At 47.2% G+C, this 27104-nt stretch overlaps 1 protein-coding gene across 1 annotated transcript; it reads left to right on the top strand.

Moving 5' to 3' along the window:
* Window positions 1–310: 310 nt before the first annotated feature.
* Window positions 311–27061, top strand: epb41l5 (erythrocyte membrane protein band 4.1 like 5). The gene is made up of 26 exons (XM_033986620.2): window positions 311–466; window positions 3926–4125; window positions 6690–6794; window positions 7735–7777; window positions 7959–8037; window positions 8890–8934; window positions 9012–9064; window positions 9316–9436; window positions 9694–9781; window positions 10555–10643; window positions 10796–10865; window positions 11259–11428; window positions 11883–11989; window positions 12871–12889; window positions 13752–13794; window positions 13908–14017; window positions 18674–18870; window positions 18942–19036; window positions 19539–19670; window positions 19897–19958; window positions 20247–20342; window positions 21035–21110; window positions 21753–21833; window positions 22097–22156; window positions 22696–22805; window positions 24032–27061. The coding sequence occupies exons 2-26, from the start codon at window positions 3946–3948 to the stop codon at window positions 24096–24098; spliced, it is 2298 nt and encodes a 765-aa protein (XP_033842511.1). The 5' UTR covers window positions 311–466; window positions 3926–3945; the 3' UTR covers window positions 24099–27061.
* The last annotated feature ends 43 nt before the right edge of the window (window positions 27062–27104 follow it).

Raw genomic sequence — 27104 nt, 5'->3', positions numbered from 1 at the left:
TTCAGTTGTAGATTGTCAGTTTTTCCTGGACTCAAATGATCCAAATGATCCTAGTGAAGGTGTGTGGAGTTTAAAAACACAGTGTATCACCACATGATGACGTCACAAGGTGGAACAGACAGAGTTTGTGTGTTAAACATGTGTGAATGAAACAAAACACAACTCCAGGTCTGTGTGTGACGAGGAAACACTGGCGCGGCTCATAAAACAAGCGCAGTGCGTGCCTTTAAAGCCCCGGAGTGTGTCTTTTTTTTTGTTGTCTCTTTGTTGAGTCTTGGTGGATTTGCGCTGACGTCACTTCCGGAGCCTGTGTTCTTCCCTTGGACTTTTCTCCGGGACCTGCGGCACAAACGCACCGTCCCGCTCCGGTCTGCGGCCCCAAACGGCCCCGAAACCAGCGCTCACAGCCCGGGGAGAGGACTGCCATGCCCGCCGCCCGGCTCTAGCACCACCTCGGCCCCTTTTCGTGAGTTTTAACCCGCTTTTTCTGCGCTAAAACCCGAATCCACAGGCGCTCGGAGCAAGTGTAATGGGCTGGGCAACGGTTTAGGGCTGCGGGGCGTTTGTTTTGCCGCGCGGGGTGAGCTCAGACGGGCGGGCACAGCGTTTTAACGTGCACTTTATGCTAACGGCTAACGCGGCTAACACAAACCGAGCGGACACTTGTTGCTTTTGCTTCCATCGTTACCGAAGGCCTAACAACAGGGAAAAAACGACCGAACTTCTCTTTTATTCGATTGTTTTGTCATCGTTTTGCTTCTAAAAAACTGTTAAAAAGTAAAATGACGCGGTTAAGTTTGAATGTTTAAGGTTTAAAGCGTAAATCTCAGCGTTTGTCAAGTGTCCTTAGAATAAACAACATGGATGTAACGGACAGGAGTAAAGAGCACGTGCATAAACTTCACATTTATAAATCTGTCTGTTTTTATCATTATTCACGTTTTAAAGTCACACATTGAGGGGCATTTGCAGCTTCTCTTATGTAACACTTAATTAAAACCCTCTGCCCACATTCTTGAACATTCCTTCAGACCAAATCGACTTGAACTCGGTTAACTTTGTCGCTAAATGTTTTTAAAATGAAAAAGTCATGTTCCTGGAGCTTTGAGGTGTTTCTGGTGAACTTTATGGAGACGTTTGTGCGTTTAGTCTCACGTAAACACTGAGATTTGAGCCAGAAATGGATCCAACTTAAACTTTACAGGTGTGATGTTTATGCACGTGAATGCTCCTGTACTCCTCACAAACGTGCATGTTTTTCGACTAAACCTGGGACTAAACCTGGACTAAACCTGGACTAAACCTGGGACGAAACGTGGGACGTAGTGCAGCTCAAGTTCAAATGAATATATGAGGAGATATTTTGGGGAAATACCAAATTAAATAAATTCTAAACTCTAGTGAAATGCCATACTGTGGAACATTCCGGGCAACGCCATATCATCTCCATGGCGACGCAGGTGTTGAAATCAGAAGCTCTTAAACCCCAGACCGCTCTAGGATCAGTGTCCTCTGTGTTTCTGTGGTTGAGTCTCAGGAGGTGAGTAAATCAAACACGAGCCCATGACCACAGTCTGTTTATGTAAACGCACATGTCTAACCCGCCGCCGCCCCAACAGGAAGTGCACCGTGATCACTTCCTGTTTGGGCGGCGGCGGCAGGTTAGATATGTCCATTTATATAAACAGACTGTGGTTCACGTCAGAGGTCGGGAGCAGGTCCTGAGCCGGTTGTTGTGTTCACACTGAGCCGGTTGTTGTGTTCACGCTGAGCCGGTTGTTGTGTTCACACTGAGCCGGTTGTTGTGTTCACACTGAGCCGGTTGTTGTGTTCACACTGAGCCGGTTGTTGTGTTCACACTGAGCCGGTTGTGAGCCGGTTGTTGTGTTCACACTGAGTTGTGTCTCGAGTCAAAATGTGAAGTGTCAAATCACAAACGCTGCAAATATTTAGATAAAAACAACGTCCTGCAAAGAACAACACCTCCTGTTTTTACACAAATAAACTTGTACCTGTGGTTGGATTTAACAGGTCGTATGTGTGTACTGTCTCATGTGTGTGTGGAGCTGTACACACACACACACATGTATAACACACACACATATAACACACACACACATATATCACACACACAGAGCAGAGTCAGTGCATTTAAACATTAAATAATATTTGCTAAATTAATATTGAAAATCTTCTAGAACCTGCAGTGCATTTGTTCTTGTCTCTGATTGGCTCTCTCTCTGTACAGGTGTGGTTCTTGTCTCTGATTGGCTCTCTCTCTGTACAGGTGTGGCTCTTGTCTCTGATTGGCTCTCTCTCTGTACATGTGTGGCTCTTGTCTCTGATTGGCTCTCTCTCTGTACAGGTGTGGTTCTTGTCTCTGATTGGCTCTCTCTCTGTACAGGTGTGGCTCTTGTCTCTGATTGGCTCTCTCTCTGTACAGGTGTGGCTCTTGTCTCTGATTGGCTCTCTCTCTGTACAGGTGTGGCTCTTGTCTCTGATTGGCTCTCTCTCTGTACAGGTGTGGTTCTTGTCTCTGATTGGCTCTTTCTCTGTACAGGTGTGGTTCTTGTCTCTGATTGGCTCTCTCTCTCTCTGTACAGGTGTGGTTCTTGTCTCTGATTGGCTCTCTCTCTGTACAGGTGTGGTTCTTGTCTCTGATTGGCTCTCTCTCTGTACAGGTGTGGTTCTTGTCTCTGATTGGCTCTCTCTCTCTGTACAGGTGTGGTTCTTGTCTCTGATTGGCTCTCTCTGTACAGGTGTGGTTCTTGTCTCTGATTGGCTCTCTCTCTCTCTGTACAGGTGTGGCTCTTGTCTCTGATTGGCTCTCTCTCTGTACAGGTGTGGCTCTTGTCTCTGATTGGCTCTCTCTCTGTACAGGTGTGGCTCTTGTCTCTGATTGGCTCTCTCTCTGTACAGGTGTGGCTCTTGTCTCTGATTGGCTCTCTCTCTGTACAGGTGTGGTTCTTGTCTCTGATTGGCTCTCTCTCTGTACAGGTGTGGCTCTTGTCTCTGATTGGCTCTCTCTGTACAGGTGTGGTTCTTGTCTCTGATTGGCTCTCTCTCTGTACAGGTGTGGTTCTTGTCTCTGATTGGCTCTCTCTCTGTACAGGTGTGGTTCTTGTCTCTGATTGGCTCTCTCTCTGTACAGGTGTGGCTCTTGTCTCTGATTGGCTCTCTCTGTACAGGTGTGGTTCTTGTCTCTGATTGGCTCTCTCTCTGTACAGGTGTGGTTCTTGTCTCTGATTGGCTCTCTCTCTGTACAGGTGTGGTTCTTGTCTCTGATTGGCTCTCTCTCTGTACATGTGTGGTTCTTGTCTCTGATTGGCTCTCTCTGTACAGGTGTGGTTCTTGTCTCTGATTGGCTCTCTCTCTCTCTGTACAGGTGTGGCTCTTGTCTCTGATTGGCTCTCTCTCTGTACAGGTGTGGCTCTTGTCTCTGATTGGCTCTCTCTCTGTACAGGTGTGGCTCTTGTCTCTGATTGGCTCTCTCTCTGTACAGGTGTGGCTCTTGTCTCTGATTGGCTCTCTCTCTGTACAGGTGTGGTTCTTGTCTCTGATTGGCTCTCTCTGTACAGGTGTGGTTCTTGTCTCTGATTGGCTCTCTCTCTGTACAGGTGTGGCTCTTGTCTCTGATTGGCTCTCTCTCTGTACAGGTGTGGTTCTTGTCTCTGATTGGCTCTCTCTCTGTACAGGTGTGGCTCTTGTCTCTGATTGGCTCTCTCTGTACAGGTGTGGTTCTTGTCTCTGATTGGCTCTCTCTCTGTACAGGTGTGGTTCTTGTCTCTGATTGGCTCTCTCTCTGTACAGGTGTGGTTCTTGTCTCTGATTGGCTCTCTCTCTGTACAGGTGTGGTTCTTGTCTCTGATTGGCTCTCTCTCTGTACATGTGTGGTTCTTGTCTCTGATTGGCTCTCTCTGTACAGGTGTGGTTGACGCGGACACCATGCTGAGCTTCCTGCGGAGGACTCTAGGGCGGCGCTCTGTGCGTAAACATGCAGAGAGGACTCGTCTGCGCGAGGCCCAGAGAGCGAACACGCACATCCCGGCGGCCGGCGACGCCAAATCTGTCATCACCTGTCGAGTGTCGCTGTTGGACGGGAGCGACGTCAGCGTGGATCTGCCGGTGAGGGACTGGAACACTGTGGAACCCCTGTGCATACGTGTAGGGGGCGTTCTGCATGTATGTCTGTGGTGGAATGTTCAGCGGTTACCATGGTGACACTTTAGAATAGTCTAAAAACAAAATCCAAAAGTGATTTAAAGAGCGTGTTTTCAGGAGTCGGTGATTCAGTCCGAGCTCATGGTTCTGTTTACGAGTCTGACTGAAAAACTGTTGGCTAATGCTAATGCTAATGCTAATGCTAATGCTAGCCTGTGACTGTGATGTTATTTGAGGGACTTGTTCATCAGCACAAATGTAGTTCAGCTAAGTCAGTTCTTTATGGTCAGATTGTGTTAAAATAAAACTCATTAAAGTCTAACTTGAGTAGCATCTTTAGACAGAGTAGTGCTTCTAGTTGGCTTTACACCAAACTGAAAACGCTCTGTTCCACCTTGTGATGTCATCATGTGGTGATACAGGAAGTGCTGCTCTGTGTTTTTAAACTCCACCTTCACTAGAATCATCTGGATCATTTCAGTCCTGGAGTTGTCACTTATCTCGACTGAACTAAAGGTAAAAGGAGGAGGAGTTACTTTAAACTACCACTTGATGACATCACAAGGTGGAACAGATAATAATAAAGTGTCACTAAAACATGTGAATGAAACAAAACACGACTCCAGGTCTGTTTGTGAGGAGGAAACATTAGAACATGGATTAAAGCTCCAAGAGTCAGTCTGTGTGATACAGGAGCTTTACCTGTCAGGAGCAGGAGTGTTGACCTTTGACCTGGGTTATGGGTCATATCTGTGGAGTTCCTGGTTCGTTCCACATCAAACAGAAACTGACTCAAAGTTCAGCGTCTTCTGTCACTTTAAATAAACAAAAGTCACCTGATTTTTAAAGTGGATCCATTTTTCAGCCCAGAGACTTAAAGACGTGAGATTAATGTGTCGAGTTTGAGACGAGCTCAAACTCAAAGAGCCTGTGTCTGTGCATGTTCTCCCTGTGTCTGTGCATGTTCTCCCTGTGTCTGTGCATGTTCTCCCTGTGTCTGTGCATGTTCTCCCTGTGTCTGTGGAGCTTAGCAACGCTGTCAATCAAACCTGCTGCTAACGGAGCGACCTCGAGGAAAGAGGAACCTCCCCTTGTGTCAGATGCCCTCCCTGTGTGTGTCAGATGCCCTCCCCGTGTGTGTCAGATGCCCTTCCTTGTGCTCTTTTGTCGTTCTGTGTAAATCTGACTCATAAATGTGTCCAGTAGAAACAATGAGCGGCTCCAGAGACAAAGAGACGATTGTCCTCTCTCTGTTTGTACATGTCCCTCTCTCCTGCCGTCTCTCTCTCTCTCTCTTCTCACTCTCAGGCCCACCCCTCCTCTTTCTCTCCTCTCCCTCTCTCCTCCCCCTCTACTCTCTCTCTCTCTCCTCTCCCCTCCATTTCCTCTCTCCTCTCTTCACATCTATTCTCTCCCTCTCACTTCTTCTTCTCCTCTCCCTTTCCCCTCCTCCCCCTTTCTCTCCTCCCTCCATCCTCTCCCCTCCCTCTCTCTCCTCTCCCCTCCCTCTCTCCCCTCTCTCTCTCTCTCTCCTCTCCCCTCTCTCTCTCTCTCTCTCTCTCTCTCTCTCTCTCTCTCTCTCTCTCTCTCTCTCTCTCTCTCTCTCTCTCTCTCTCTCTCTCTCCTCTCCCCTCTCTCTCTCTCTCCTCTCCCCTCTCTCTCCTCTCCCCTCTCTCTCTCTCTCTCCTCTCCCCTCCCTCTCTCTCTCTCTCTCCTCTATCCTCTCCCCCCCTCTCTCCTCCCTCTCTCCCCTCTCTCCTCTATCCTCTCTCCTCTCCCTCTCTCCCCTCTCTCCTCTATCCTCTCCCCTCCCTCTCTCTCCTCTCCTCTCCCCTCTCTCCCCTCTCTCCCCTCTCTCTCCTCTCTCTCCTCTCCCCTCCCTCTCTCCCCTCTCTCTCTCCTCTCCTCTCCCTCTCCTCCCTCTCTCCCCTCTCCTCCCTCTCTCCCCTCTCCTCTCCCCTCCCTCTCTCCCCTCTCTCTCTCTCTCTCCTCTCCCTCTCCTCCCTCTCTCCTCTCCCCTCCCCTCCCCTCCCTCTCTCCCCTCTCTCTCTCTCCTCTCCCTCTCCTCCCTCTCCCCTCTCTCCTCCCCCTCCCCTCCCTCTCTCCCCTCCCTCTCTCCCCTCTCCCCTCCCTCTCTCCTGTCCCCTCTCTCCTCTCCCTCTTTCTCCCTCTTCTCTTTCTCTTTCATTTACAGAGTTGTTTTCTGAGTGAAAAAGCACATTCCAAACATTCTTCCGTCTGCACTCTCCTCCTCCAGAGCGTTCACTATCACTCCTGTAATCTAACCCTGATGCCCTCCCGTCCTCCTGTATCCCCGTGTGTCAGATGCCCTCCCCCTCTGTGTGTCAGATGCCCTCCCCCCCGTGTGTCAGATGCCCTCCCCGTGTGTCAGATGCCCTCCCCGTGTGTCAGATGCCCTCCCCGTGTGTCAGATGCCCTCCCCGTGTGTCAGATGCCCTCCCCGTGTGTCAGATGCCCTCCCCGTGTGTCAGATGCCCTTCCTGTCTCATATTCTGTGTGTGTTTCAGAAAAAGGCTCGGGGGGAGGAGCTGTTTGAGCAGATCATGTATCATCTGGACATCGTGGAGAAAGATTATTTTGGACTGAGGTTCATGGACGCCGCTCAGGTCCCGGTGAGACCCGAGGACATGGGACGCAGGGGACGCGGGGGCCGGGGACGCGGGGGCCGGGGACGCGGGGGCCAGATCTGAACCAGGACTAAGGATCATGACTTTTAACACAAATTCCAATACACTGGTTGTACATGTTCTGTTTGACTTAAAGATGCACTATGTCACTTCTCTGGTTCCCCACCTGCCTGTCTCCGTGGAGATTTTATGGCTTTACCTGGAATGTTCCACCATATGGCATTAAACTTGCATGAATCCTGTTTTATTACTCCTCAAAAACCTGGTAAAACCTGCGTTCTTCCTGTGCACTGACTCGCCCCTCCACAGATCTGACCTGTAACTTGCCTCCTCGGAGATGGACATGTTTAATGCTGTACTGTGGAACATTCCACCTGAAAAGTCCCATATTGCTCCTTTTAAAGCTCTAGATAAGATAACGGAGGAGAGGGGGAGGAGACAGAGGAATGTGTGGGAGACGCTCAAAAACAGAAGGACGTCTGGCCCAAAGGCACAACAACAGAACTGAGTCCAACAAGAGGGAGCACTGCCTCAGACCTGGTCTAGACCTGGTTTAGACCTGGTTTAGACCTGCTTTAGACCTGCTTTAGACCTGGTTTAGACCTGCTTTAGACCTGGTTTAGTCCTGTTTTAGTCCGGGTTTAGACCTGCTTTAGACCTGCTTTAGACCTGCTTTAGTCCTGGTTTAGTCCTGGTTTAGTCCTGCTTTAGTGCTGGTTTAGACCTGGTTTAGACCTGGTTTAGTCCCGGTTTAGTCCTGGTTTAGACCTGGTTTAGACCTGGTTTAGTCCTGCTTTAGTGCGGGTTTAGACCTGCTTTAGACCCGCTTTAGTCCGGGTTTAGACCTGGTTTAGACCTGGTTTAGACCTGGTTTAGACCTGGTTTAGTCCTGGTTTCTGAAGCTGATCACATGTTTCTGTTTCAGCACTGGCTCGACGTCACTAAAAGTATAAAGAAACAGGTCAAAAGTGAGTGAGGTTCAGTTTGTTCTTCCTGTGGGTGTGAAAATAGTGACGTGTGACATGAGACGTGTGACATGAGACGTGTGACATGAGACGTGTGACATGAGACGTGAAGTGTGACGTGAGACGTGTGACGTGAGACGTGTGACGTGAGACGTGTGATGTGACATGTGACGTGTTTGTCCAGTCGGGCCTCCGTACTGTCTCCACATGAGGGTCAAGTTCTACTCGTCTGAACCAAACAACCTGCACGAGGAGCTCACCAGGTACACAACAACACACAAACACACACAGAACACACACAACAACACACAAACACACACACAACACAAACACACACAAAACACACAAGAACACACACAAGAACAAGAACACGCACAAGAACACCCCAACACACACAAGAACACAAAAACATGCACAAAAACACACACTCACACAAACTCACACGCCCCAGATCTGTCCTGTACATTTGGCACAGACTTGTGTTTTTAAACTGTCTCATTAAACTTTGAACCAAACTCAGTCTTTTTCTTTTTCTTTTTCTTTTCCTCCTTTTTAGTGCCACATTTTTGTCTTTTTAAAATGAGCTGGTTCTGTTTTTCTCCTTTAATTCTCTGTGGTCCAGTTATTCCTCACTGAACTGATGCACTCAGAGCGTTCTAACTATTCACCAAGATGAGTTTATAAGCACTTTTCACAACTCTGAGACAAAAACTAGCATGCTAACTGTGTACCGAGCACTCATTTTGACCCTAAGAGCTGCTTCTACAATATAACAATTTAACTCTATGACATGAAAAAAGTCCAGCCCCTTTAGTCAGAGTCAAACGGGGCTGCACCCATTTTTCTTTCAGGTTTGTGTTAGCATGCTAGTTGTTGTTAGCTTTACTGTGACGGTAAAACTCCGCTCTGGTCTCTGACAGTTGTGAAAAATGCTTCTAAACTCATCGTGGTGAGTCATTAGGACGCTCTGGATGCATAAGGTCAGTGAAGAGGAACTTTGGACGACGGCAAACGCTTTAAAATGAACTACTTCTGTTTTTCATGTTTTAAAAACGGTGAAAATCAGGTACAGAGGCGTTGGGTCCTTAAACGTCCTTTCTGCTGTGTCCTCGCAGGTATTTGTTTGTGCTGCAGTTGAAGCAGGACGTCCTCTCTGGAAAGTACGTGGTCTTTTACTCTCAAATGTCTCCAAACATTTTCATTTGAGTAAACTGTGAATGTTTCCTCATGTTTTCAGACTGGAGTGTCCCTTTGAAACAGCCGTGGAACTGGCCGCCTTTTCACTACAGGGTAAGAACTAACACGGGACGGGACCGGGGGGACGGGACCGGGGGACGGGACCCGGGGGACGGGACCGGGGGGACGGGACCGGGGGGACGGGACCGGGGGGACTGGGACAAACTGTTTATTCTGTTTGATGTTTTATTTTATTTTAATTTAGTTGTTAATGTCCTCTTCCGTGTCCTCTTCCGTGTCCTCGTCCCTGTCCTCGTCCCTGTCCTCGTCCCTGTCCTCGTCCCTGTCCTCTTCCGTGTCCTCAGCTGAGTTGGGCGACTGCGACCCCCTGGAGCACCCCCTGGACCTGGTCTCAGAGTTCAGGTTCATCCCAGAACAGACCGAAGATCTGGAGCAGGCCATTTACAACGCCTGGAAGAACTGCAGGTAGAGGAGGAGGAGGAGGAGGAGGAGCAGAGGAGGAGGAGCATACAGGTGTACAGGGGAGGAGGAGGAGCATACAGGTGTACAGGGGAGGAGGAGGAGCACACAGGTGTACAGGGGAGGAGGAGGAGCATACAGGTGTACAGAGGAGGAGCACACAGGTGTACAGTGTGGTCTTCTTGAGTATCTGTTTACAGCGCCACACACAGTCCGGCGCACGTACTGCAGCGGTCAGTTTGATAAAGTGTTTGTCGTTGCAGAGGTCAGACTCCAGCTCAGGCCGAGATCAACTACCTGAACAAGGCCAAGTGGCTGGAGATGTACGGAGTGGACATGCACATGGTCAAGGTGAGGGACAGAGTGGACACGCACATGGTCAAGGTGAGACGGAGTGGACACGCACATGGTCAAGGTGAGGGACGGAGTGGACACGCACGTGGTCAAGGTGAGACGGAGTGGACACGCACGTGGTCAAGGTGAGACGGAGTGGACACGCACGTGGTCAAGGTGAGGGACAGAGTGGACACGCACATGGTCAAGATGAAGGGACAGAGTGGACACGCACGTGGTCAAGGTGAGACGGAGTGGACACGCACGTGGTCAAGGTGAGGGACAGAGTGGACACGCACATGGTCAAGATGAAGGGACAGAGTGGACACGCACGTGGTCAAGGTGAGGGACAGAGTGGACACGCACGTGGTCAAGGTGAGACGGAGTGGACACGCTGTCGTCTTCGTGAGTCTTAAATAGTGGATTAAAGATTAAACTCAAACTCGACTTCAGAGGCTCAAGGAGAAGAAACGACAAACAGGAGAAACATCTGTGTGAAAAACACGTCTGATTTAAATAAATAAATAAAGGTTTTATTTATTTGTGTTGGTCTAATCATAATTACTGTTCAGTTTTAGACGTAACAGTGATGGAGTTTCCTCTGCTGCACGTGTCCAACCAGGAAGTCAAATCACAAACGTCACCAAAATGAAACTGTTTAATTTTGTTTGGTCCAATCTTCTACATGATAACTGTCTGTTTTCTGTAGAAAAGCCTCACATAAATTAAAGTCTATTACATCATCTGTGTTTGGAGCAGCAGGGGCCGAAACTCTGGATTTTTCGTTTCAGGCACGAGACGGAAACGAGTACAGCCTGGGCCTAACCCCGACCGGAGTGCTGGTGTTTGAGGGACAGACCAAGATCGGACTGTTCTTCTGGTAAATGTCACATCTCCAACACAAACCATCTCCAACGCAGACAAACCATCTCCAACGCAGACAAACCATCTCCTCTCCTCCATAGATAAACCATCTCCTCTAAACCAGATCCAAAACCAAGATCACATTAATTATGGCGTTTTTCTTTTCAGGCCCAAGATCACACGTTTGGACTTTAAGAAGAGCAAACTCACTCTGGTGGTGGTGGAGGACGATGACCAGGTGGGGACTCGACTGGGGACTAAACCGGGTCTGCTGCTGCTGGGTTTGGAGCTGGGTTACTCTGGGTTACTCTGTGTTTGAGAGCACATTTCTGAAATACCTGGTTCTGAACAGTGCTTCAGTAAAGACCACACACTCCACTGACCTCTGACCTCAGAGCCAGAGGACTGGACTTGGTCCAAAGAGGTTCAGATGTTTAATAATGTGACATCATGAAACGTAGACACGTGTCCCGCTCCGGTCACTGAGTTTAAAAAGCTTCAGTCTCGATGTAAAATGAAAATAACGAGGACGACTGAAAGAGCAGTTTGAGAATCAGGTCGTGCAGTTGTAGAGTGTCCTCTCCTTTATCACTCCTAACCCCATCTCTCCTCCTCCTCCTCCTCCTCTCAGGGTAAGGAGCAGGAGCACACGTTTGTGTTCCGTATGGACCACCCTAAGGCGTGTAAACACCTGTGGAAGTGTGCGGTGGAACATCACGCCTTCTTCAGACTCAGAGGTCCAGTCCAGAAGAACGCCACACGCTCCAGCTTCATCCGCATGGGGTCAAGGTTCAGATACAGGTACGGGTACACGGGGGACACAGGGGGACACGGGGGACACAGGGGGACACGGGGGACACAGGGGGTCACAGGGGGTCACAGGGGGGAGGGGCCCAAAACCAGTGCAGGATTTACATCTGAGATAAGACTGAACTTTAAATCATCTGACACACAGGGAGGGCATCTGACACACACAGGGGGAGGGCATCTGACACACGCGGGGAGGGCATCTGACACGCGGGGAGGGCATCTGACACAGGGGGAGGGCATCTGACACAGGGGGAGGGCATCTGACACAGGGGGAGGGCATCTGACACAGGGGGAGGGCATCTGACACGGGGGGAGGGCATCTGACACAGGGGGAGGGCATCTGACACAGGGGGAGGGCATCTGACACACGGGGAGGGCATCTGACACACGGGGAGGGCATCTGACACAGGGTGCACATCATCAGCTCTTGTCTTTCTGGTGTCAGTGGGAAAACCGAGTACCAGACGACAAAGGCAAACAAAGCCCGAAGATCCACTTCATTTGAGAGACGCCCGAGTCGCCGCTACTCCAGAAGAACTCTGCACAACAGAGGTACTACTACTACTACTACTACTACTACTACTGCTACTACTACTACTACTGCTACTGCTACTACTGCTACTACTACTGCTGCTACTACTGCTACTGCTACTGCTACTACTGCTGCTACTACTACTACTACTGCTACTACTACTGCTACTGCTACTACTACTGCTACTGCTACTACTACTACTACTGCTAGTACTGCTACTACTACTACTACTACTACTGCTACTACTGCTACTACTACTACTACTTTTAAATTCTCATGTTTCCTCGTCACACACAGACCTGGAGTTGTGTTTTGTTCTTCTCTCAAACTGAAAACACTGTTCCACCTTGTGATGTCATCATGTGCTGATACAGGAAGTGCTCCACTGTGTTTTTAAACTCCACACACCTTCATTTATAGAATCATTTGGATCATTTCAGTCCTGGAGTTGTCTCTTATCTCGACTGAACTAAAGGTAAAAGTGGGAGGAGTTAACTTAAACTACCACTTGATGACATCACAAGGTGGAACAGAGCGTTTTGAGCTTTGTAGATGTGACAGACTAATAATAAAGTGACTCAAACATGTGAATGAAACAAAACACAACTCCAGGTCTGTTTGTGAGGAGGAAACATTAGGACATGGATTAAAGATGCAGAAGTCATTTTGTGTGAGACAGGACCTTTATTAAATTATTTCTTCACATATTCTGGACTGAAGCAAAGGATCATGGTCTATGTAGTTCACTCTGTTTAAAGTTTTCATTTTGGCGCAGCAGTAGTTAAACAACAAAAGGAGCTCATGATTAAATATGTGATGGTGCGTGATATTATCGTGAGACGTTTGACGATACGATATCACTGTATTTAATCTAAACTTTATCTTTTTATGTTTCTTCCAGGTCCTTTCACTCCACAGGAGTAAGTACTTTTGAGTGACATTCCTTATAAACGTGTATTTGTGCATGAATTTGGGCTCTTCTGTGAAGTTATGACACAGAGGTGGATGTTTTGAATACTTCTGTTTTATATGACAGTGGCAGAGTGGTTAGTACTCCTGCCTCACAGTGAGAAGGTTCCAGGTTTGATTCCCACGGCGGGTCTGTTCTGCAGACTACACGGGGTTTTAAAGGCTGTACCTGAGTTTTACCGTCTTAAAAACAGAGCAGGGTTTTGGTGCGATATTAAAGCGAACAACAACTAGGATGCTAAAGCGCTCTTCCTGATTCTCGGACGATAAAAGGCTTTACAGATGCAGACAGCGCACAGAGGACTTGACACGTCTGTACTGAGGCAGGACACGCCTGACTCAAACACACGGAACAATCATGTAAAGAGCCTTTTAACCTCCTGAGACCCGAGCGCTCGCAAGACTTTATTTGCAAAAACTATTAAGCGCCTGAACACACACATTTATTCTGAGTGTAAAAAAACGAAATGAGAAACAATGTGTCTCATTTGAAGTGCTATTGACAGGTGCAGACATATGCCTTTAAATAAAAAATAAAAATTAAATTAAATTAAATTAAAAATAAAAATTAAATTAAAAAAATAATAATAAAAAAATAAATAAAATAAAAATACATTAAAATAAAAATAAATATTCTAAACTCTTAAAAATAATCAAAATTTAACATGTTCTTGTTGCTGTTCTTCTTATAAAAAAATTGCACTGTGGCCTAAACAACCCAAAATGTGTTTGAGGTCTCAGGAGGTTAAATGTAGTTTTGATGTTGGAAAATGACACTGAAGTCCATGTTTCACCGTGTTTGTTTTTTCTCAGAGTGCTGTCTTCAGGGAACGGGGTGAGCTCGAGCAAAGACCGGGTAAGAACAATCGACATTAACTTAAACAAAAATAAAATAAATAATACACTGATGATCGAGCACGTCCCTCTTTACCCTGTATAACCCCTGTGTGTTCTCTCTGTGTCCTGCAGGTGTCAGCAGTGAGGGGGGCCTGGTCTGCTCCTGTGGTCCCTGCAGCGCCCCCCTGTGGCCCGGTTGAGATCCAGCCTCTGCCCCACAGCCCCGGGACGGACAAGAGAGGGTATGTGTTATTAAAATCTGTATATATTCAACTATGGATCTCCTACACTGGGCAGGGACGCTGTATTGGCAGTGGTGAATTATGGGTAATGAATGGCCCAGTTTTGTTGTTTTTTTTTGTCTTTAAATCACATGACACAGATTAAACAGACCTGCAGGTGTGAGTTTAAAGAGGACGGATCGTGTAGATTTCACCTGAACTCTGTGATGATGTAACAAGGTGAAAAGAAACCAGACGTCCAGATACTGCAGAGGCGTTTGTGAAAAACACACTTCACTCTAAAGAAAAACACACTTCACTCTAAAGAAAAACACACTTCACTCTGAAGAAAAATACACTTCACTCTAAAGCAGTGGTTCTCAAATAGTGGGGCACGCCCCCCTGGGGGGGTGCGATGAGATGCCGTGGGGGGAGCATATGACTCTGCGTATGACACTGTAGTACTGTACTGTACTGTAGTACTGTAGTACTTTACGCAGCGCGCAGCAAAGAGCAGCAGAGAGTGAACAGATCGTGACACGGGGCAGTGAACAAGAAACACTTTTGCTAAAGAGACACTATGGAAAACATTTTAACAGGGATGAAAAGAAAGGCGGAGATAGAAGGAGGTAAAGTCACACGAACAGTAAGACGAGGAGGAGTCTGATGAAGAGTATGGAGCACTGGGCTTCACCGTGACTCCGGTGGGACACGAGGACAGACCGGTGTCTGCCGTGTCTGAAAGTGTTTGCAGTGGACAGTATGAAGACAAATAAGTTAAGACCCCACCTCATTACACCTCAGTCTGATGAGACGCTGGAGTTTTTTCAGTGTAAACGTGTCAAATATTAACAACAATCATCCACTTTGTGAATGTGACTTAAACCAGCAGCTCTGAGCATCATGTAAGGAGTGAACCAAACTGCTAAATTACTTGTTTTAATTTGATATTTATTTAATTTTAATGTATTATTTTGATATTTATTTAATTTAGTCATTTGATTGGGGGGGGCGCGAAATTTTTTTCTTCTTTATAGGGGGGGCATGATAGAAAATAATTGAGAAGCACTGCTCTAAAGAAAAACACACTTCACTCTAAGTCCTGTACCTTTAATATTTACTGACCCTTAGTTTAAATGATGTGAAATGATGAAATTGTGAGACAGTACTAAACTATGACACAACATAAATAATACAAGACACACACACACACACACACACACACACACAGAGGGTCAGGGCACATGAAACTGCCCCTGGGTCTGATCTCCCCCAGGCCCACACCTGTCTGTCCAGGTGAGCCGTGCTCCTCTTTTATACCAGACCTGGCTCAGCTCAAACGTTTATTCATTTGTCCAAATGTGTGTTCCAGTATTGTGATGTACTGACGTCTCCTGCTCTGAGGTAGGTCCAGACCTAACAGGCTGTGTCCAATCAGAGCTCTGTGATTCTGCTGGGGGCGGGGTCCAGACTAACCGCGTCCAATCAGAGCACTGTGATTCTGCTGGGGGCGGGGTCCAGACTAACTGTGTCCAATCAGAGCTCTGTGATTCTGCTGGGGGCGGGCTCCAGACTAACTGTGTCCAATCAGAGCTCTGTGATTCTGCTGGGGGCGGGGTCCAGACTAACCGCGTCCAATCAGAGCACTGTGATTCTGCTGGGGGCGGGGTCCAGACTAACTGTGTCCAATCAGAGCTCTGTGATTCTGCTGGGGGCGGGCTCCAGACTAACTGTGTCCAATCAGAGCTCTGTGATTCTGCTGGGGGCGGGGTCCAGACTAACCGCGTCCAATCAGAGCTCTGTGATCCTCAGGGGGCGTGTTCTCGAGGTTCTCTGGGGTCCGTGCTCTGTGGTTGTAGGCTCTGGGGCGCTCGTAGCTGCTCTTGTGGTTGATTTCGGGGCTGACGGTGCAGAGCTGTACCCGATCGGAGGCGCTGCTCTCGGGGTTGTGCTGCTGTGGTGCTGTGGTGGTGGGTTTGAACCATAGACTGTATAACGAAGTGGACAGAGCGACCGTGACGTCAGCTCCAAATGAAGCTCGTCGAGGCTACAGCAGTTATAGCCACTAATCTGCGTCGAGGACCGTATTTGGAAGAGCCAGTCCGGAGCGAGGCTGTTGAAGGTAACGCTACTTGGCGCCTGCACCTCTGGTTTAGCAGCTCTGTCAATCAAACCTGTTGCTAACGCTAATGGAAGCGAGCTCTGGGAAAGAAGCCGTCTAATTTGTGTGTGTGCGAACATTTAAGACCAAAACGAGTCTGACAGCAGCAGGTACAGAGGGTTTGTACATATAAAGTGAATTGGAGCCGTCTGATCACTTCCTGTTCGTAACGCGGTGGCTAGCAGGTTAGCTATGTCCATTTTCTCTGTACAGTCTATGGTTTCCGCAGGACGTCGCATGGCTTGGGCAAATTTACCGTCTCTCCACCAATAAATGCTTTTCATTACCACATCTGCAGCTTTTTTCCCCATTTAACCCGATCACGTCCGTTGATTCGTCCAAAGACAGATTTGCGTAAAAGGCTGAGATGTGGCCGTGTGCCTGCAGCGCCCCCTCCGGCTCACTCTGAGGACTGCGCCGTTGGACTCGTCTGCCGGAGTTTGTCACGAGTCTGAGGACGTCATTTAAACGTGAACCTTTTCAGTCCCCACAGTGAAGGAATCAGCACTAACCCGACGCCAAATCAAACGACTCAAGTCACATGGTCCAGGAAAAGTGGTTTGGGAATTTCATCTCACGGACCATTTTGGAGTTTTCCTGTGTGGAGTTTGCATGTTCTCCCTGTGTCTGTGTCCAGTCCTGACCAGGGTCCTGGCTCAGATGTGGAGATATTGGAGGAAAATTATATATGATTTGATTTTGAAGTCGTATTTATTGTCATTAATGTAAGCACACTTAACCAATCAGAACACAGAGCACTATTTTAATAATTTTATGTCATTCCACATTTAACGTCGTCTTAAAGGAGAATTATTCTGCTAAATTGACTTATTAAACCACGTTCTAGTCGTTTCTTCTCGTTGAGCCTCTGAAGTTTTATTTGGACTGATTCATGTTTGAGTTTAATCTTTAATCGACTATTTTCAAGACGCCATTTTTGTCGATCTGCCCCCGTTTAACCTCCCAGGAGAGATCTCTAGATTACTCAAACATGCATGATGACGTCTACAACCTCTTCAGACGTGTTTTTGATGAGAAACGGCATTAGAACATGGGAGAAAGATACATAAAAAGTCTGAACTCTGAGCTCATATCGTCGTCCTTTATGTCGTTTTATGTATTTATTTGTTTAAAGTTAAAGCCAAACACCTGAAGTTTTATCATGACGTCTGTTTGAAGGACGGTCTCACGTCCAAATAAAGACTGAAGCTGCCCGTGCGTCTCTGTGTGTTTATGAAAGGTTTTGGTCCAGGTGTTTCTCTGTTATGAACTCTGCCTTTGTGTCCCGAGGCAAAGCACCTCTCAGACAGCGCCGTGTGTGAAGTGTCCCGGACTCTGGGGGGTTATGAAGTTATGAACAAAAAACACAACAGGATTATAGTCTGGGAATGTTACACAGCAGTTTTATTGTATTCAACAGGACAAGGACTAAAAAAGACGACTGTGCCAGAATACAGAAAGAACTCTATCCTGAAATAGTGTTGCCACGACATTAAAAGGACAAACTTGATCTCGACACAAAAGAATAGACTCGATATGATCCTAATACCACAATGAGAATAAAAACACTCTTTAGACAATATTGTCTTTGTTTGAGGCTGTTGTCTTTGTTTGGGGCTGTTGTCTTTGTTTGGGGCTGTTGTTGTAGTTTGGGGCTGTTGTTGTAGTTTGGGGCTGTTGTTGTAGTTTGGGGCTGTTGTTGTAGTTTAGTTTGGGGCTGTTGTTGTAGTTTAGTTTGGGGCTGTTGTAGTTTGGGGCTGTTGTCTTAGTTTGGGGCTGTTGTCTTAGTTTGGGGCTGTTGTCTTAGTTTGGGGCTGTTGTCGTAGTTTGGGGCTGTTGTCGTAGTTTGGGGCTGTTGTTGTAGTTTAGTTTGGGGCTGTTGTTGTAGTTTGGGGCTGTTGTTGTAGTTTAGTTTGGGGCTGTTGTTGTAGTTTAGTTTGGGGCTGTTGTTGTAGTTTAGTTTGGGGCTGTTGTTGTAGTTTGGGGCTGTTGTTGTAGTTTGGGGCTGTTGTTGTAGTTTGGGGCTGTTGTTGTAGTTTGGGGCTGTTGTTGTAGTTTGGGGCTGTTGTTGTAGTTTAGTTTGGGGCTGTTGTTGTAGTTTGGGGCTGTTGTTGTAGTTTGGGGCTGTTGTTGCTGTTTGGGGCTGTAGTTGTAGTTTGGGGCTGTAGTTGTTGGATTGGTCTACGCTGCTTGTGCTGATCCAGTGCTGTGAGTCTGACCTCAGTAAGTATGTCCTCAGGGTCTGTCTTTGCGTACTCAAATATTTATTTTACTGTGCTCTCCCTCCTTTACTCCCCCTTCCTCTTTCTCCTCCTCTTTTATCTTATCTTCCCCTCTCTCCCTCTTTCTGTCTCCCTGAATTTTCCTCTCTTTCTTACTCACTCCCTGACACCCACCTCCCTGTTTCTTCTCCTCGTCTTTGCTCCTCCTCCTGTCCCTCTCCCCATCCTCTTCTATCTTTCGTTCTTGCCGTTCTCCTTACTCCCTCTCACCTCCTTCTCTCCTCTCTTCTCCAGTTTGTCGGCGGTTCCTGACCTGATGGAGACCTGTATCGATGACGTCCTCCGCGCCCTCCCCTCTCCTCCCACCTGCGCTCCATCTGCCCCTCCTCTCTGCCCCATAGCCCCTCCCCTCTCCTCCATAGCCCCTCCCCCAGACTCTGCAGAGGAGGGGGCTGTCGCTGTGTGCGTGGACGACCGCCTCAGTCTGACCGGTGAGAAAACAAAATCCACAGATGTACAAAATGTGGGAGGGCATCTGACTTTACTCCCATGTGTTTTCCAGAGGCGGCAGCTCGTCTGAAACAGCTGGAGTTGGAGAGCGCCGCTGTTCCACTGACGCCCAAAAATGTCAACGTCAACGTGGCCATGAACAACCAGGTACCTCCCCCGAGAGTGACGTCTGTCAAAAAGGCCTCTCCATTTGTTTATAGCATTTAGCACCATTTAGCATCGTTTAGCATAGCATTTAGCATCGTTTACATTTTACAAACAGAACTGTTTCCAAAGTGCTGCACAGAGACGGAAAAGATGACAAAGTAGTGTTGCCATCAGTCTGTTTGTATAAATGCACATCGCTAACCCGTTAGCCGCCGCGTTCCAAACAGGAAGTGATCATGGGCGCACTTCCTGCTCCATCAACTGCTGTCAATCTCGTAATCTTTGTCTTAAAATGTTTGCAGTAACCCGCTCTACATGGTCCTGGGGTTTTTATTTTATTTGTCATTTTGTCTGTAAATCAAGATATGAACATTAATAACAGATGAGTCTCAGGTGTTTGGGTCACGTCCCGGGTGTGTTTGGGTCACGTCCCGGGTGTGTGTGGGTCACGTCCCGGGTGTGTTTGGGTTGTAATGAATTAATTCGTTGTGTTGTTCCTCAGGAGCTGGTGAAGCTCACAGAGAAGGCGGTCCTCTCCAGCTCTGGCTCCGCCCCTCTCCCCGCCCCCCTGAGGACCCCCGACATCCTCAAGAGCAACATCTTGAAAGCCCAGGCCGAGGCCGCAGCCTGCAAGGTACTACTACTATAACTACGGCTAGAACTGCTACTACTGCTACAACTATAACTACTACTGTTACTACAACTTCCAATACTGCTGCTACTGCTACTATTACTACTACAACATCCTGAACCCCCAGGCCAAGGTTGCAGCCTGTAAGTTATTGCAGTAACAGCAGTACAGACGTACTACCACTACTGTACTTTGTGCAGTACTTTGACCTCAGGTCCTTGTGTCTCAGGTTTCTCCGGAGGAGCTCATTGTGTCAGACAAGAACTGCAACCTGCAGGACCCCACGGCCAGGTACTCAGTGTGTGCCGATATACACGGATGTACACACAACATACACACCAAATATACGCACAACAGACACACCAAATATACGCACAAGAGTACACACAAATGTATTTGTGTGTATATTGTGCATACATTTAATCTCATATATGTTCAATTCATTTATGATTACATGTTTGTGTGTGTACTTGTGTGTACCTGTGTGTGTACTTGTGTGTACCTGTGCGTGTACTTGTGTGTACCTGTGCGTGTACTTGTGTGTACCCGTGCGTGTACTTGTGTGTACTTGTGTTTCAGGCTGAAGGTTCAGAGCGGGCGTCTGGGCAGTAACAGCTCTCTGTCTGTGAGAGCAGACGTCCAGGATCTACTCAAGACTCCGCCTGCAGCTGTCAGGTACTTTTAAGTACTACTGTTACTACCACTACTACCAGTCCTGTTACTCCCGCCCCCTCCTCTGTGTTCAAACACTGTCACTAAAGGTCCTCTTGGGTCTAATCCAGTGCATTTCTCAGCCCTGATCCTCTTTAAAGAGGCAGTATTCTGCAAAATCAACTTTATCTTTCCCCCAACTCATCAAAAACATGTCTGAAGGTTGTAGGTGTCATAAATGCATGTTTGAGTAATCTAGAGATCTCTCCTAGGCCCTATTCAAATCCTCCAGTTTGGTGTAAGATCCTGTACGAGGCTCCGCCCACAAGCCGACATCACCCACGCTCCACACGACAATCCTCCATAAATATACAAAAACATGACACAAAACTGCACACTACGACTTCACAAACCTGGTGTGATGTGCAGTAGTTTCATTAGTGCGATGCAGCTGATTGTGATAGTGCTCTGAAGGGGGAGGGGCTTAGCACAGAGAGCAAAGAGAGGAGAGACTCAGAGCGTCAGAAACAAAAGTGAAACTTATAGAACATATGAATGTGTTTTTGGATGAATGCCCCACAGAGGGAAATGCCTCCCCTTTAATGCCCCACAGAGGGAAATGCCTCCCCTTTAATGCCCCACAGAGGGAAATGCCTCCCCTTTAACCCCTCAGTCTGGAGCATGGCGTCTTTAACCCTGTTCTTCTTCTGCTGCAGCGTGGAGCTTCTGAGCGAGGATCTCTCACTCTCCTGTGTAACCCTGGAGCTTCCCCCTGAAACACTGCCCCCTCAGGTAAAGTTGTGTCACTGCAGCGCTCTGTGTCACAGCAGTTTCAAGGGCCCAGACTCTTTCACACATTTATTTTCATTATAGTGATGGGAGCTACAGCGAGGCTCACTCTCACAAAGCTAACTTTTAGGAGCTTAAAAATGTTTAAAAATAGAAGAGAGTCTGTCTTTGACGACAGCTGTGGTTCTCTGAGCTGAAGTGGGCACTAAAGGAGCTCACATCAGGGCTAGGGTTGTCAAAAGTATAAAAAAATCAATATCTAATCGATACTAAAACTAGTATCAAAACTAGATAGTTGTTTAAACAGATATTGATACCAAAAAAGTCCCATTGACAGGACAGAAATGACTTTTTTCTGAATCTCTTTATACTGATGTTTGTATACTGTTTCTGTACAAGACAAACGAGTTTACACCATGGACCAGAGTGAACCTGAGGATTACACACATGTAACACACGTAACACACATGTAACACACATATATACATGTAACACACATAACACACATGTAACAGAACACAAAGGACCAATATTTAATGCTTTAAATCACAGTGTATCGTCTAAATAAAGTGTGTTTTCTTATTATCGTGTGTGTGTCACCTGTGTGTGTGTCACCTGTGTGTGTGTCACCTGTGTGTGCTGCAGGTGAGTCCAGAGGAGGCGGAGCTAAGTGTGAGCGCTCCTCTGTCTGAAAACCTCATCGACTTCAGCGACGTCGCTCCAGTGGTGAGAGCAGAACTTTAAACTAATCTAAGAATCCACCTGACACACGGGGAGGGCATCTGACACACAGGGAGGGCATCTGACACACAGGGAGGGCATCTGACACACAGGGAGGGCATCTGACACACACAGGGAGGGCATCTGACACACGGGGAGGGCATCTGACACACGGGGAGGGCATCTGACACACACAGGGAGGGCATCTGACACACAGGGAGGGCATCTGACACACAGGGAGGGCATCTGACACACCTGTTCTTTTGCAGCTCCCTCCGGTCCAGTCCAAACCTTCCATCACTCCGCGGTGGATCGTTCCCTCCAGTGCAGTGAGTTCTTTGTTTCTGTTTTAGCTCATCACATTTTCAGATTTTTGTAAAGGTTTGTCTTCTCTCTCCTCCTCTGTCCCTCTCTCCATCTTCTCTCTCCATCTTCTGTCCCTCTCTCCATCTTCTCTCTCCATCTTCTGTCCCTCTCTCCATCTTCTCTCTCCTCCTCTGTCCCTTTTCCTGTCCCTCTTCTCTCTCTCCCTCTCTTTCCTCTCTCCCCTTCCCCCTCCTGTCCTCTGTCTCTTTCTCCCTCTTCTCTCTCTCCTCCTCTACTCTCTCTTCCCCTGTCTCTCCCTCCCTCTCCTTCTCCATCTTTTGTCTCATTCTCCTCCTCTCATCCTCTATTTGCTCTGTCTCTCTCCCTCTCCTCTTTCCTCTCTGCCCTTCCCCCTCTCCCTCTTCTCTCTTCTCACTCTCATGCTCTCTCTCACCTCTCTCCTCCTCTGCTCTTTTCTTCTCCCTCTCTTCCTCTGTCCCTTCCTCCCTCTTCTTCCCCTCTCCTCTCCTCCTCCTCCTCTCTCCTCCTCTCTCCTCCTCAGCCTCCAGGCATCTTCAGTAACGGCGTCCTGGACCCAGAGTGTAAGAGCTCGTCTGTGAGTGTGGAGGTGGCGCCCCCTGTCGCTCGCTCCAACAACAACAACAACAACAGGTAACGTCACATGACCACAGAGAAGAACACACCTCAGGTTAAACAGAGAAGAACACACCTTAGGTTAAACAGAGAGAAGAACGAGAGAAGAACACACCTCAGGTTAAACAGAGAGAAGAACACACCTTAGGTTAAACAGAGAGAAGAACGAGAGAAGAACACACCTCAGGTTAAACAGAGAGAAGAACGAGAGAAGAACACACCTCAGGTTAAACAGAGAGAAGAACACACCTCAGGTTAAACAGAGAGAAGAACACACCTCAGGTTAAACAGAGAGAAGAACACACCTCAGGTTAAACAGAGAGAAGAACGAGAGAAGAACACACCTCAGGTTAAACAGAGAGAAGAACACACCTCAGGTTAAACAGAGAGAAGAACGAGAGAAGAACACACCTCAGGTTAAACAGAGAGAAGAACACACCTCAGGTTAAACAGAGAGAAGAACACACCTCAGGTTAAACAGAGAGAAGAACACACCTCAGGTTAAACAGAGAGAAGAACACACCTCAGGTTAAACAGAGAGAAGAACACACCTCAGGTTAAACAGACTTTAATGACACAGTTGTAATAATCTGAATCAGGTGTTAATTTTCATAGTTTATTGTGTTTTTGAACATAATTTCACTCAAATATAAACTTAAATACATAATGGGTCAAATACAGATACATTTGACCTTTCAGCTCCCAGTAGACCCACCGGGAAAGTTACATAGTGCAGCTTTAATATTAGTTTTTGTTTGAGCCTGTTTTGACCAATCACAGACAGACCACACACTCTCTTTGTCTCTCTCTGTGTCTCTGTCTCTCTCTCTCTCTCTTTCTTTGTCCCTCTCTCTCTCTGTCTCTCTCTTTCTTTGTCCCTCTCTGTCTCTCTCTCTGTCTCTCTCTTTCTTTGTCCCTCTCTGTCTCTCTCTCTCTGTCTCTCTTTCTTTGTCCCTCTCTCTCTCTGTCTCTCTTTCTCTCTCTGTCTCTCTCTTTCTTTGTCTGTCTCTCCCTCTCTCTCTCTGTATCTCTCTGTGTCTCTCTCTCTCCCTCTCTCTCCCTCTCTCTCTCTGTATCTCTCTCTGTGTCTCTCTCTCCTCTCCCTCTCTCTCTCTGTATCTCTCTGTGTCTCTCTCTCTCCCTCTCTCTCCCTCTCTCTCTCTATATCTCTCTCTATATCTCTCTCTCTCCCTCTCTCTATCTCTCTCTCTCTCTCTCCCTGTCTCTCTCTTTTCTCTCTGCAGTTCAGTCCAGGCTCCTCCTACAGACGATGTCTCCAGACCCAGAGGCCTCCTGACCACAGAGCTCTGAACATGTCCAACATGTCCAACATCCAGCCACACCCCAGAGGGACATGGACCTCTGGACATGTCCCACATGTCCCACACCTGCAGACCATGTCTCCAGTCTAAAACCCCATTCACACACAGCCCGGCCTCCATTTGACCCGTTTGGCCAGAACAGGGTCATGTGTGAACCACGACTGATGTCCAGTTTTCATCTGGCTCATTTCCAGCATAATTCCAAGGAATAAACGGGGAAGGTTTGACGTGCGAACCAGGAAAATACCAACACTTCCTGCTTTTTGCTGCGTGAGAGACACAGACAAACAGGTGGTGTGTGAGCAGATCTGGGAACGTCCTGGGAACGTCCTGGGAACGTCCTGGGACTGATGCATGTGTGATTATGTTATGTTTATGATCCACAGAACCTGCCTCTGTGGTAAATCTGGACCAAAACATGTCGACTGGAACATCTCTCCCTCTCTCCCTCTCTCCCTCTCTTCCTCTCGCCCTCTCCCTCTCTTCCTCTCGCCCTCTCCCTCTCTTCCTCTCCCTCTTCCTCTTTCTCTCTCCCTCTTTCTCTTCCTCTTAATGTATCTGTGACTTTTGAACCGAATGAACTTATTTTTAAAGTTTTAACGAGTCACTTTTATGAAAAACAGAATTTTAAGCAGCAGGAGTTTTAGATTTTTACACTGATGGAGTCAAAAGATCAAAACGGGAACAAGTTTGAGTTTCAGATTAAAGTTGAACCTTGTTTTTATATTTAAGCCTTAAACGTACGACAGGATTAATGTTTTTATTAGATTTGAAGTTTGGCGCCGGTTTGAGCTGGACACAACATTCCAAGTTGTTTTCATCTTGTTTTTTTTTAATGCTGTTAAAGTCGCTGATGTTATTTTACATTCCACTGTCGTCCATCCTCCAGGTCTGTGCCACAGCTGCCCTGGGGCAAACTGACAGACTGTGGCTGCCATTCTGTGCCATCGGCCCCTTAGAAATGTCATGACACACGTTTGATGAAGAGATGATTAAGAGAGATGTGAGAAACGTGTCCTCTGCATTTGACCCATCCTTCAGGGTCTGGGTTCAACCTGGACAGTGTTTTACAGAAATCTGTTTTTGAAAGTTCATTTTTGTTCATCGGAAGAACTATGACCTCTGACCTGTGTTCTGAGGGGTCTGGGCACTAGACTGGACACTGGACTGGACTGGGTCTGGACCGGGTCTGGACCGGGTCTGTGGACTAGAGATCATCACATTTCCTCTTTGTATCATCGACTCTGGCCCTTAAACCTCCAGCACAGACGGGGGTTTTGTTCTGTCCGTCTTCTGTCCGTCTTCTGTCCGTCTTCTGTCCGTCTTCTGTCCGTCCTGCTGCAGGGGACACTGCACAACAAAAGGGGCTGTGAGTTTAGAGTAAATTTAAATTTATGATTTGGGGAAAATGATCCAAATCAGCTCAAAATGATCAGCCCATCGAGTTCACTGGACTCAGCACCGGCCATGAAAAAAAAACACATCACTGGATCTTTACTGTGGACGTCTGGACATGTTTGAGTCTTTCACTGGACACTGGACCCTGGACCCTGGACACTGGACCCTGGACCCTGGACACTGGACCCTGGACCCTGGACACTGGACCCTGGACACTGGACACTGGACACTGGACCCTGGACCCTGGACCCTGGACCCTGGACACTGGACAGTTCATGTAGTTTTTATCTGGTTTATTCCGTGGGCACATTTTACATTTGAATCACATTTGAGGATGTGTTTTGTCGTTGGTTTTGTCGTCGTCTCTGACCAGAGTCTTAAGTTTATGTGACGAGACGCATTAGGACGTGAAACATTCCAATCCAACAACTTCCCGCCGAGTTTCTTTTAAAGCTCCTGTTTTACACTAAATGGACTGTTGTAGCTTTAAGTCCTGTCCTAACCTCCTCAAAAACAGACCTGGAGTTGTGTTTTGTTTCATTCACATGTTTGAGTCACACTTTATTATTCGTCTGTCACATCTACAAACCTCAAAACGCTCTGTTCCACCTTGTGATGTCATCAAGTGGTAGTTTTCATGTTAACTCCTTCTACTTTTACCTTTACTTCAGTAGTAGATCGGCAACTCCAGGACTGAAATGATCCTAGAAATGAAGGTGTGTGGAGTTTAAAAACACAGTGGAGCACTTCCTGTATCACCACATGATGACATCACAAGGTGGAACAGAGTGTTTTCAGTCTGACAGAAGAACTCCAGGTCTGTGTGTGACGAGGAAACGTTAGCTCAGATCAGAGACGGTTCGATTATGGGACATTTAAAGATTATTTCTGTGCGATGTTTGTTTTTGTTTTCTGCGTTTCGCTCTGAGTAAAACACTTTTTCTCTGGATTTAAAAAGTGTTCGGAGCAGTTGAGCCGTGTACGTTTTAACAATCACACAACACGTGATTTTTACATTCCAGAAACCCCGATCGGCGTCGAGTATTTCACCGAACGCTCCGCCTTTACCTGATCCCGCTGTCGCACGTGCGTAGACCGACTCGAACCCACGACCTCCTGGTGAGAGGGAGGACACTTCACACTTGCGTCCCCCTTGCGTCTCCTTTAAACACATGGTACTTTTTTTTTTTTTTTTTAGCTCAAAGTTCTTTCATTTTGGTTTGAATCCTCAGCCTTTGTAGATATGAAGTATAAAGTATAAATATATAAATGTTACTGCAAAATGTGACGTAGTTTTTTCACTGTTTAAATCAAACACTTTGTCCACAGTCGTCTCTGTTTTTCAAAGTAAAAGTCCTCGTGCTGGTTTTATTTTGGAATCTTGTTTCTGTGGACGTGGAGTTTTTGTATTAACTGTAGCGGAACATTCCTCTTTTTTTTTTTTTTTTTTACCGTTTTCTCTCGTTTTTATTTGTCGATTTGAGAATCACACGTTTCTGTAGAACTCACAAATATAAAGAACAAATGTTTTATAATAAACGCAGTAGATGAATCATGAACGTGTGTTTACTTTGTATAAAGAGGAGGATTTACCTCT

Source organism: Periophthalmus magnuspinnatus, chromosome 21, assembly GCF_009829125.3.
Source record: "Periophthalmus magnuspinnatus isolate fPerMag1 chromosome 21, fPerMag1.2.pri, whole genome shotgun sequence".
NCBI classification, from domain to species: Eukaryota; Metazoa; Chordata; class Actinopteri; order Gobiiformes; family Gobiidae; genus Periophthalmus; species Periophthalmus magnuspinnatus.
The sequence above is the reverse complement of the archived record's forward strand: the minus strand, read 5'-3'. Positions and strand labels throughout refer to the sequence as shown.